The sequence below is a fragment of the Rhinoderma darwinii genome, chromosome 5 (genome assembly GCF_050947455.1).
Source record: "Rhinoderma darwinii isolate aRhiDar2 chromosome 5, aRhiDar2.hap1, whole genome shotgun sequence".
Lineage (NCBI taxonomy): Eukaryota > Metazoa > Chordata > Amphibia > Anura > Rhinodermatidae > Rhinoderma > Rhinoderma darwinii.
In genome coordinates this window covers 62,335,079-62,347,833 of record NC_134691.1, presented here as the reverse complement: position 1 = coordinate 62,347,833, position 12,755 = coordinate 62,335,079, and the positions used below count along the sequence as shown (strand labels likewise).

The 12,755-nt window shown below is 43.4% G+C and overlaps 1 protein-coding gene across 1 annotated transcript; it reads left to right on the top strand.

Moving 5' to 3' along the window:
* The first annotated feature begins 231 nt into the window (after nt 1-231).
* On the top strand, nt 232-11,703 carry LOC142651409 (fatty acid-binding protein, adipocyte-like). The gene is made up of 4 exons (XM_075826080.1): nt 232-402; nt 3,494-3,666; nt 10,524-10,625; nt 11,515-11,703. The coding sequence occupies exons 1-4, from the start codon at nt 324-326 to the stop codon at nt 11,563-11,565; spliced, it is 405 nt and encodes a 134-aa protein (XP_075682195.1). The 5' UTR covers nt 232-323; the 3' UTR covers nt 11,566-11,703.
* The last annotated feature ends 1,052 nt before the right edge of the window (nt 11,704-12,755 follow it).

Below are 12,755 nucleotides of genomic sequence, written 5' to 3'. Positions count from 1 at the left end.
GCTTGGCTAGGTAAAAGCATTCCGGAGTTATTACAACATAAAGTGACACATGTCAGATTTGAAAAAATAGGCTGTGTCCTTAAGGCCAAAACAGGCTGTGTCCTTAAGGGGTTAAACAGTAAAGGAGGGAAGTTGTGTAGTAAATCAGAGCACAAGTGCTGAATCAGCTGGATGGAGGGAGTTCTCACCCAGCTGAATGACTGGTATGACATCACCGCAGCTCAGCCCCTCGCTATAAAGGCTCATGGTCTCCTCAGTCCTTCTCACTGTCTCTAGTAAACGTCTTCTGTTCTACTGGTAGCTGCTTCCCATACACCGCCATAATGTGTGATGAATTGCTGGGCACATGGAAACTCACTGAGAACAACAGCGATGATTTCAACAAATACATGGAGGAAGTTGGTAAGTAAATGGTCTCTAATAAGTGACATATGGTAGTGTGGGGGTTTTAGGCTTGTAGCTGTGTGAATACTGGCTTCAAGATGTTGTAGATATCAATGGGGCAGATTTATTGGTATTTTCACACCTGGCAGATTTGTTGTAGAAATTTGTGGGACTGTCCAATACATCTGAATGGGTTTTGTAAAAAATTCTATGCATGTGCTACAGAAACAACCCAATTCTGTATGGAAGAGACATAGTTGCTGGAACTCCTGCCATGTGTGAACATGACCTATCAGTGGTGAAGAACTCCTGGTGATGTGTAAAAATGTTAATGAGTAATGTGAGACAGAAAATGTTACTAAGGCTTGTGATCTACTATATAATACAGGTATAAGGCCTCCTTCACATGCAGAATTCTGGCAGTTGAAACCGCATAAAAAAAAAATGCTCAAAGTAAAAGTATCTCAGTTATTCCCCCCCCCCCCCCCCCTGCATTTAAGCCGTGGCGGGGGACATTTACCACAATTCTCAAACACCACAAGCCACATTGCAGTTGTGTGCAGTGAATCTACTACTTTACTATAGAGTTTAATGTAACATCTGGCTGCATTAGATGCCATGCAAACTGCTGTGTATCCAGCCTAAAGTTACTCCTTCTACACTTGCTCTGTGTTTATAAGTTAGATGTGGTTTGAGTTACACCCTGGCAGTCCCTATAGACTGACAAAACTCCAGCGGGCATTTAGAGGACTCTTATACTCTGGTTATTATAACACTGACATATCCACAAATCTGCTTCTGTTTTTGTAGTGAAGCTCGGAGATGGAGCCACTTTCATGCTCTTACGGAATTTCATAACTAGCGAAGTCCTAATGGGTTTCTCAGAATTGCTCTCCTCTAATATCAGGAATTTCAAGTCCCCCCAGAATTTAGATGTCCCTTTTTTTTCAAGGGCATTTCCCAGCTGCCTGTCAACGCTTTATTGTGCTGGGGCTTAACCTTGTATGACTGTGGACTCTTTATCAGACTGCACTGCTTGTAAAGGGAGGGGTTGTGATCGCTTTGCCATTCCTTAAACACTAAAATGGTTCTAAACCTGATCTCTTGGAAGGTTAATGTGGCTAATGTCTGAAAGATCAGTCATATTTTGTGCAATTAGGTATGCGTTCTGGCCATATAAATTATGGTGTCTTATTTCTACTTCCAAGTCCTCGTGCAAAAAGCTGTAGCCATGTGCACGGTCCATGATTATGGCTGGACTGTCCTTCAGGCTGTGCTCCCATTATGAAGTATAGGCGCACCTCTTGTAAACTCAAGAAATAGGACATCCTATTTTTTTTTTGCAGGTCATCTCTGACCCAGACACCTTCCTGTAAAAATATAGAGGTGTCCGTGGGCCATAGAAATGAATGGATCAGTGTTATCCACAATTACGGAGGCCTCACTTAGATTCAAATTAAACTTCTGCGTCAGAGTAGATCTTGAGTTATAGTTGCCATACCTAGAACCTACTTTTTTTTATTTATCTTGGTTTAAATGTCCGTCAGCAGACACCAACTGAAATGCCAAAGGTGGAAAGTTTCTTTCCCCTACAACATGTTTTGGGTGCTCACTGCTGGGTCTCAATCCTAATTCAGGATACTTGCCCTAGAAAATCTGGTCACGGTAGCGGACTTCTACAAGGAAATGTTTGTTCAGTAAAATTAAACGTGGTTGTGGAGATTCTCCTGTATTCCTTTCTCTGTTGCAGTGATTATTAGTTTGATAATATTGTATGTTGTAATGCAATCTGGAAACCTTGTGTTTATTTTTTTTTTAAGCAAAACTACGTTACCCTCCCTCTACAAGTGGCAATGTATGGGCAGAATTACGTAGAATGCTGTGTGGGGGGTAATTGTCGATACGGTCTATCACAAAAATGTCACGGCTCTTATAAAACAGAAGCTGTGACTGTGTGAACAGTACCTTTAGTGAGTGGCATTTTGCTGCCCCTTCATTGTTCCCTATGGTGAATCTGGTTAAGTCTTGTAACTTCTGTAGTGTATCCTCTACATGTCTGTACTGATGCGCACTTTATGTATGCGGCTGTCTCGATATGAAGAAATGCCTCGATGTTGCAATGACTTAATCTCCTCTGATAAAGGTCACTCTACAGCTCTGCACTCCACCCTTGGATCCACCCTTGTTTTTTTTCTTTTAACCAAACACCGTGGTGGCAGATAAGTTAGCCTTCCTTTAGGACACAGATTCAATTTGCCTCTAAATGCCCTAATCCTTGATTGTTGATGCCACCCCCCCCCCCTATTGGGGATCCATTTTCAAAACCTATTGGTAGGTAAGGGAATTTAAATGACTAAGCTAAACTTGCATAATGTGCACAAGACTGCTTTATCTACAACTTTTTTTTTTTTTTAAGTTTCTTTTAGCCATCTGACTGCCATAAGAACCCCTTCAACATCCCAAAATCTAGTTGTGGGGGGGGGGGGGCTGATGGGGTGACAGAGGGGGGCCTCCCGCCTCTAACTGCCTAGATGTTGCAGTCAATGGCATCTAAGTGGTTAAATGGCTGGGGTCAGTTATCTCCATTCCTGGCTGTTGGAGCAGGGTGTTGGCTGTCATATACAGCTTACACCTGCAGTGTGGGGGAGAACAATGGATGTTGGGAAGGGGGTTAATGCGGATGAGTCTGATTTTAGAAGTGCCCTGCCATGGGACCATAACCCCTCCTTAGGGGTTTTCATTACAGGAAGCACTCAAGTAGCGTTCCCTTCCCCTGAATGCTTTTATCTTGTGGGGCACAATCTGAGAAGAGGTTGCCCAAGCTCTCAACATGGAGATTGGTTTTTGAGCACACAGGGCCGAAATGACCCCAAGTTATGTCCTAGCCAGAATGCTTAGTGATTGTTTTTAAAAAAAATAAAAACCTTCCAGACTGTTAAATCTGCCCATTTTAAGATTTCTGATTGTATAGCTGTTAAATACTTTACTATCTGCCAATTAATTTTCTATATGTAAATCTGCAGTGCTGCCCACCTGTGTAAAGGAGTTTTTGTTCTGGTGTAAGTAAAAATCTTGTTTATAACATACAAAACATCTTCCCTTCCTCCAGGTGTGGCATTTCTCACCCGCAAAACTGCTTGTACTTTGAAGCCTGACGTGACTATCTGTAAAAATGGGGATGAGTGGACTATAAAAACATCAAGCACCTTTAAGAACACAGAGCTGAGCTTTAAGTTAGGCGAGGAGTTTGATGAAACCACTGCAGATGGCAGGAAGGTCAAGGTGAGGACTAGTTTTAGCTTGGTGTGTAAAATTTGAGAAGATTCTATGAAATGTGTGTATCTTGACTACTGTGTTAGGGCCTTATTCCTTTTGCATACTGAGAAACAGTCATTAGACCCAGAGCCCTCTTGTGGCCTTGCCAGCCAATGTATGGTGATGCCAGGGTCATAGCCAAAGGCTCATGGGCCCAGGTGCAAGAATTCAGCTTGGAGGGGGGGGGCGTCCTACCCTTGCCCAACAGCCCCCATAGTATAATGCCTCATACCATATAATGCTTCCCGTTTCAGACCCACAGTATAATGCCCCCATGTCTGCTCCCCATACAGTATAATACCCCATATGTGCATAATAGAAAAATAACAATTACTTACCTAACCCCTTTCCCATGCCAGGTGTGGGGATCCTTCACCGCCTCCGGTATGTGCTATGAGTGACTCAGCGCGATGTCACTAAATCGCGTCTACCTGCATTGAGCCGCTTGGGGTACAGTGAATGCTGGAGCAAGGAGACGTCAACTCCTTGCTCCAGCTTTGAATGGAACCGAGACCTCTGTGAATGACTCGCGACCCCCAAGGGGGACGCGACCTACAGTTTGTAATGTATTGTGCAGTTTGCAGTGGAGAGGGGGGGGGGGCCTGTAATTTAACGGGCTCCACCGCAAACAGTCAACACCATACAATACAGACTCTGCAGCTCACCTGGAGTCCTCTGCACTGGCTGGAAGACGTGTCACGGTCACATGGTACACTAAGTGTACCATGTGACCATAACCAGGAAGTGCCGGCTTCACAGCACCGATTTATTTAACCAGCATGCTGTATGGCAACGGGGGCCCCCCAGGCTTAGGGGCCCGGTCGCAACTGCTGTGACCCCCCCCCTCCCCCCTATAGTTACGCTGCTGCCTGGGCCTAATCAGTGGTTGTCAATGATAAAATTTACAATATTGCTGATTTCCAGTACATCCCTCATGACAGCACTACAGGAGGTTGCCCTCTTGACCTCTGTAGGGACAGGAAGACAGAGGTTAAAAGGCCCCTCCCACCACCCACTTGCCAGTGTTCTTCCTGTCCCCACAAGGGTCAGGAGCAGAGAGCGTCGCTCCTGTATTAGTGCAGGAAAAAACTCGGGCAGGGGGCAAGATCGGGGGGTCCGTGCACTCCCCCTTCTCTTCCCCCTAAAGCCCAGGCTAACACCCCTCATACGACGGGTCCCTTAGCTCCCTCCCTAAGACACCTACCGGAGGAATCCTAGGCAGGGTTCTGGTAGTGTGTGGGGGCTGGGGTTTCCCAAGCAGGCTTCGGCCGGACCGCGGACCAGGCGGGGACCGGCAGCTCCATAGGCATGGACGCACCGGCAGGGATCCTCGCTGCACCGCATAGCAAGCCTTAGCGCCGGCTATGGCGGCTGCACTCCAGGTACACGCTGGACGAATAGCCGACCGGATATGACGTCGGGCTACTTCCGGTCCGCGGCCATCTTGGAAGGCGGGAAATTCAAAACGCCCGCATTTAAAGGGACACGCACAGGTATGTAGTTAGAGCTGATAACTCTAACTTGGATTTATTTTTTGTGGTTTGCATATTGCATTGCCTGTTACCTGTCGCGATATGGAACTTCCTCGTCCTGATGGAACTCCAGATATGTCCCAGGGTCACGTGAGTCTCACCCTTGGGGAAGGGTATGACCCCTTATGTATGTACACCATACTTTACCTACCTTCTGTTTTCTCTAGGAAAAAGATTTCTCTCAGAGACAAACTGATAAAAAGAAGGTTAAAAAATGTGCGACTTGTGCAAAAAAATTGCCAGAGTCCCATAAAAAACAATTGTGTCAGGATTGTATTGCCAAAATACTAAAGGAGGAACAACCAACGTTCATGTCCGAACTTAGGACTATGATTCGTGAGGAAGTGGGTCAGTCAGTAGCCTCCCTCGCCCCTCCGCAAGAAACTCCCTCACACTCCCGGGCAAAAAGACCACGGATTGAAGTGGATCAAAAATATTGGCCTCCTTCTCAGGGGTCGGACTCTGAACAGGAGTGCTATTACCTATCGGAAGATGAGTTAGAAGAAAGAGACGAACTCTTACCTTCAACTTCTTCCACTCAAGAGAAAAATTTTTTTTTTCTCTTCCGAGATGTCTGATACCCTAATTCAAGCAATACGGGAAACTATGGATATTCCCGAAGTGGACCAACCACATACCATCCAGGATGAGATGTTTGGAGGTCTAACGGGAAAGAAAACAAGGGTTTTTCCGGTAAACGAAAATCTTAAAAGAATGGTGACAACTGAATGGGAAGATTCAGAAAAAAAGGCTCTTCATTTCAAGAGATTTTAAGAACAGACTTCTCTTTGATCCAGAGGACACTAAGCCTTGGGATGAAATCCCAAAAGTAGATGTCCCAGTCGCCAGGGTTGCTAAAAAAACCGCAATCCCCTTTGAAGATTCCTCTCAGTTGAGGGACGCCATGGACCGAAAGGCAGACGGACTACTAAAAAGAGCGTGGGAATCTTCCTCTGCCTTGATCTCAACTAATATCGCGGCCACATCAGTAGCAAGAGCAATGTTCATATGGCTAAACCAGCTAGAGACCCATCTGATGATGAAGACATCACGACAAGAGCTACTAGAATCTCTACCGTTACTAAAAATGGCAACCGGATTCTTGGTAGACGCTTCAGCAGAATCTATTAGATTTGCTGCCAGGAATGGGGCTCTCTCAAATGCTGCTAGAAGAGCATTATGGCTCAAAATGTGGTCAGGAGATACTAAGTCCAAAAACAAGTTGTGTTCTATCCCATTTACAGGGTCTCTGATGTTCGGTCCTCTCCTTGATAACATACTGGAGAGTGCAACAGATAGAAAAAAGGGGTTTCCTGAAGAGAAACCAAAAAAACCCCCTCAATTTGCAAAATTTCGCCAACAGAGGGATCCTACTTCACAGAACTACAGCGGGAAAGGGAAGTCCGGTCGCTGGAGTTACCCCAAAGGGAAAAGGGGTCGAGGATATCTCCTTAACCCAAATAATTCATTCCAGCCCTCAAAGCAATGACGCCAAGAGTGTGGGGGGAAGACTCCTACAATTTTATCCCGAATGGTCAAGAATAACCCAGAACCCCTGGGTTCTAAAGATAATAGAAGAAGGATACAAAATAGAATTTTCCTCCATTCCTCCAGAGAAATTCCTAATAACCCAGTACCAAGCAAAAGATCTTCATCAGGTACTTATCCAGGACGTCCAGAAATTACTCAGATTGAGAGCCATTTCCCCAGTTCCCCACAACGAGATATGCAAGGGCCACTATTCGAAAATCTTCTTGGTCAAAAAACCAGATGGTTCCTACAGGACAATAATCAACCTGAAGTTCCTAAACAAATGGGTGAATTATCGGAAATTCAAGATGGAGTCTATCAGATCGACTATTCCTCTAATAAGGGAAGAGGCATCAATGTGTACGATCGATTTAAAGGATGCGTATTATCACGTTCCTATCCACCCCGCGTACCAGAGATTCCTCAGATTCGCAATTCAGGACGGTCCTTCCATTCTCCACTTCCAGTTTGTCTGCCTCCCCTTCGGCCTTTCCTCCGCCCCCAGAATTTTTACAAAAATTATGGCAGAGATCATGGCATTCATAAGAAGTCAAGGTATAGTAATTATCCCATATCTAGACGACTTCTTGTTGACGGCAGATACTCCGGCTATCTTAGTCAGTCATCGGTCACAGGTTCTTTCCCTACTACAAGAATTGGGATGGATAATCAACTTTCAGAAGTCGAGTCTTCCTCCCCAGAAACAGAAGGTCTTCTTAGGAGTACTGCTAGACTCCTCCCTTCAACATTCCTTCCTCCCAAGAGAGAAACAAATACTCCTACTGGCAGAAGTAAGAAAATTTTGGGGGAAAGACGCCTGTTCCATAAGGGAATGTATGCGGATGTTGGGAATGATGACATCTTGCATCCAATCTATTCCATGGAGCCAATTTCACTCCAGACCCTTACAGAATCTGATCTTGTCCCGGTGGGATCGAAAACAAAACTCCCTGAATTTAAAAATGCAAATTTCCGAGACTGTGAAATCATCTCTCCTGTGGTGGCTCTGCACAAACAACATAGACAAGGGAGTCCCCTGGAGAACTTCTCCTTATGTAGTGATTACCACAGATGCCAGCAAACACGGCTGGGGGTCAGTAATCCAAGACCAACACTTTCAGGGCACATGGACTGGTCAAATGAAGATGATGTCTTCAAACTTCAAAGAACTAAGAGCTGTATGGGAGACACTTATAAGAGCTTCACCCACCATAAAAGGGAAGCATATAAGAATTTTATCGGACAACACGACAGCAGTGTCCTTTCTTCGCCATCAAGGGGGAACAAGACACACTCTTCTTCAGGGCCTCTCTGCACAAATTTTCAGTTGGGCAGAAGAAAACGTCCTATCAGTCACGGCAGTCCACCTAAAAGGCTCAGAGAACCTATCAGCAGATTTCCTGAGTCGGGAAAAAGTAGACCCAGGAGAATGGTCCCTAAACAAGGAAGTCTTTCGTTGCCTAACCCGAAATTGGGGTTATCCACAAATAGACCTGTTTGCCACGAGGAAAAACACTCAAGTAGAGACATTCTTCTCCCTAAATCTCAGACAACCCATTGGGAGTAGATGCATTGTCCCAACACTGGGACATGGATCTGGCCTATGCCTTTCCTCCGTTTCCTCTAATACCAATGGTATTAAGAAAAATCCAGGAAGATTTGACAAAGCTCATCATTATTCTTCCCTATTGGCCAAAAAGAAGTTGGTTTCCAATCGTACAATACCTAGCGTTGGAAGATCCTATCATGCTCCCAGTCAAGGAGAATCTTCTCTCCCAGGGTCCCTTATTCTTCCAGGGAATAGAGACTCTGAAATTGTCAGCCTGGATCCTGAAAGGCAGATCTTGAGGAACCACGGTCTGTCAGACGAGGTAATTTCAACTATCTTATCAAGTCATAAAGAAGTTACCTCAAAAGATTTGGAAGAAATTCTGTTCCTGGCATGGAATCCCAGGACCAGATCCCTTTTCTCCCAACATTGCAAAAATCCTAGATTTTTTTACAATTGGGATTCAAAAAAGGACTTAGCCCTAGTACCTTAAAGGTACAGATTTCAGCCTTAAGTAATTTTTTTAACACTCCTCTGGCTGAACATCGGTGGATCAGAAGATTCACCCAAGCGGTCTCTAAACTGAAACCTTCCCTAAAGAAATCAGTTCCTACCTGGGATTTGAATGTGGTGTTAACGACTCTTTGTGAGCCCCCCTTTGAGCCGCTCGACAAAATTAGTATGCATTTTTTAACTCTAAAAGCTGCATTCTTAGTCGCTATTACTTCAGCAAGAAGGATTGGAGAAATCCAATCTCTGTCAATCATAGAACCGTACCTAAAAGTACAAGAGGATAAGATCATCCTAAAGCTGGATCCCTCATTTATTCCAAAGGTATCTACCGCTTTCCATAGAGAACAAGAAATAATTCTACCTTCCTTTTTATCCAGATCCAAAAGACCAACAAGAAGAAATTCCATTGCCTGGATGTCAGGCGAACAATTCTTCAGTATCTGGATAGAACCTCCTCCTGGAGACGAGATAAAAATCTATTTGTCCTATTCGGGGGAAAGAATAGAGGAAAGAAAGCCTCAAAAGGCTCTCTAGCGAGATGGGTAAAAACCACCATACAAGAAGCCTACAAGTCCCAAGGACTATGTGCCCCACAAGGCATCAGAGCCCATTCAACAAGGGCAGTCTCGGCATCCTGGGCAGAAAGAAGAGAAGCCTCTATTGACCAAATCTGCAAAGCTGCCACTTGGTCAAGCCATCATACGTTTTACAAACATTATAGACTCGATGTGCTGTCCGATACGGATTTAAGTTTTGGACGGAAAGTCCTCCAATCCATAGTCCCGCCCTGAGCATTATAATCTGGTATTGCTCCTGTAGTGCTGTCATGAGGGATGTACTGGAAAATAGCAATTAGACCTACCGGTAATTGTATTTCCAGGAATCCATCATGACAGCACCATTATATTCCCTCCCTTATTGAATTCTGATTTGTGCATTTAACATGTCAGTTATTATCCCTAGAAATAAAATAGGGTTGCATCCATCCTGGTGTAGTAATTGAAAAACACTGGCAAGTGGGTGGTGGGAGGGGCTTTTTAACCTCTCTGTCTTCCTGTCCCTACAGAGGTCAAGAGGGCAACCTCCTGTAGTGCTGTCATGATGGATTCCTGGAAATACAATTACCGGTAGGTCTAATTGCTAATTTTTTCTCCTGAGTCAAGAACAATATATGAAGCATGCCCGAAGTAAACTATGATGCTAAATCAGCCAGAGAGACCAGTGCCATAGGAAAGTTCAGAATATGAATGCTCCTGTCAAAATCCCTCCCCAGCCACGCCTTACCAATGAGACCTGCCTCAGTTTGAGTGGCACTGTTGTAGACACCGTGCCCAGGTGTGCTCTAGGGCCAGCTGTGGTGTCAAAACTTCGTCTTACATTTACATGGAGCAATCTGCTTCTGACCTACTTGTAACCCTGTGTGTTATGAAATGGCTGGAGGACTGAACCCACTTGTATGTTCACTGAGACCCTCTAAGCACCAGATGTGAATACAAGATGTGTTGGATCCATTTTGACATGGGAATGGCAATATAATTGGTGGAAAAATATTGCTTTTAAAACCTTGCGCCTGGACTAGTGAAGAACCAATAGAGTAGACCAGGAATGTGAATAAGGCCGGCTTCATGCTATATATACATTTTATTTTTATTTTTTTTCTCCTACTAATTGAAATTTACGTTTTGTTTTCTATGCTACAGTCAATCATTACTCTTGAGAATGGGTCATTGATACAAAAGCAAACGTGGGATGGCAAAGAGTCTACGATTAATAGAGAAGTGAAAGATAAGCGCATGATCACAGTAAGTTCAGGAATCTGTAACGAGAATGTTTTCAAAGTAGATCGGTCCAAAGTGTCAATTACCACTTTCTAACATTTTGAATGGTTATGGATTGAGGCATCAGATTATTTAGGTTTCCCCCTCAAGCTGAGTGGCCCATAATCCTCAATGTGCAGGGATAATGTCCTGTGCAGTTACATTGATATGTCTATAGGTCCAGTTCTATGTATACTGTAGATGCTCAACAACTGCATGGTATTGAGGTCTGAGACATGAACCTTGGGTCTGCACACCCAACACCTTGTTCCACTCAGTCCTGATAAGTTTTGTGTAACCTCTCTGAAGTCTTTGTAGGGATAAAGAAGTTGATTTTGCTAATGTAATGTTTTTTTGGTCTTGGTCTTTGAAAAGGTTGTTCAACTGCTCCTTAGAATGCTTTTATTCTAAAGTTTTGGATGGTCAAAATTCCTGCAATCTTCTCTCATGCATCTGATCAGAAGATCCTTTTGACTGCATTTCCCATGTTAGGCCAGGATTACACACATTTTTGATGCAGTTTTTTGACACTAAGCCAGAAATGCATCAAACTAAAAAAGGTGTGTGTAAAATATATATAAAATTTCTTTGTATCCACTCCTGTGCCTTAAACTGCATCAAAACTGATCCTAGCCTTAGTCAGCTTTATGATATAACTGGAAATAATCATGTCATCTGCATTGTAAGGGTTCAGTCCTACATAGTATCAGCTGAAATCCAACCCACCTGTGGTAGCCAATGGCTACCTGACTTTACCGGGGATTAACAGCAGAATTGTGGGACTCTACCCTAAGGAATTGCTGCTTCAATACTTAGTCCCTTGTAATAGTGTTTCATTAATTTTTATTTAAAACTTTCCGTATGTTTTTCCTAGACTTGCGTTTTCAAAGATGTGAAGTGCACTCGTATCTACGACCGAAAATGAGACCTTCAGTCAAGTTATGTAAAAAAAAAAAGCTCAGTTCAATGAGCATTACACTGGTTCTGAGCAAGTTGGCATCAAAAGCTTATTTGTGACATGTTGTGGTGGTCTGTATATACATTAAAGCTTTTGGTTTCCAAATTCTTGTGGCATGTGTATTTGGTCGTCAACAATATAATATATTTGCCCTACATTACGTTTTTATTTTTCCCCTGATTTTACTCCAAGGGTGAGGGAGGGAATGGGTGGGGGGTGGATGTCATGTTTGCATATTCTCTAAAGTTCATCTGCTGGAGAGCTCCATTTGCATAAACCTGCAATTTCTTATTTTAGAAAACCCAAAAAAATAAATTCCCATTATACCCCTAGATGAATATTTTGGGATTTCTGCTTCAAGAGCAGATATTTTGGACGTGTTATAGAAACTCTGTTTTGTAAAACCAGCTTTGAAAAAAAGCGATTTGTGAAATAAGCTTCTTCTATCGTCCGCCCTCCTACTTCTCTATGTGATAAATAAGACACACATATTTGGTATCCCCATGCACGGGAGAAGTGGCAGAATGTGAAAGGAGATGAATTTTGGCCGTGGTCTATGCCGTGTGTGAAAAATGCTGGTATAAACTGACGCATTTTGCTAAAAAATTGCTAATTTTATTTTGATCCATCTTATTCAAGAAACTTTCAGAAGAAAACTGGACTGTCTAAAAATATGATAAACCCCTTGAAGGAAACCTTGTGGGGTCTACTTGTGTGAATGAAGTCATTTATGGGGTGATTCTAATATTTCAGCAGCATTACGCCCCCAGAAAACAGTATGCGGCTATAAAATCAAATGCAAAATTCCTGGACCGAAAAGCCTCCTTTTATGCCAAGCCCTGGCACATGCCCGCACAGTGAATAAGGCACACATATTTGGTATCCCCATGCACAGGAGAAGTGGAAGAATGTGAAAGATTAATTTTGTCCGTGGTCCATACCGTGTGTGAAAAATGCTAGCATAAACTGGCGCAATTGCTAAATTCTTGCATTTTTCCAATTTTGCCCACTTTAGAGAAAAAAGTAAAAATGATATATACTGACAAATGCCACTAAAACAAAGCCCTATCTGTCCTTTAAAAAGAGTGTAAAATTCAAAGATGAACTTTATTCACCTGCTGAGTTATAGTCATCTAAAGAAACGCATAGCAAAATTG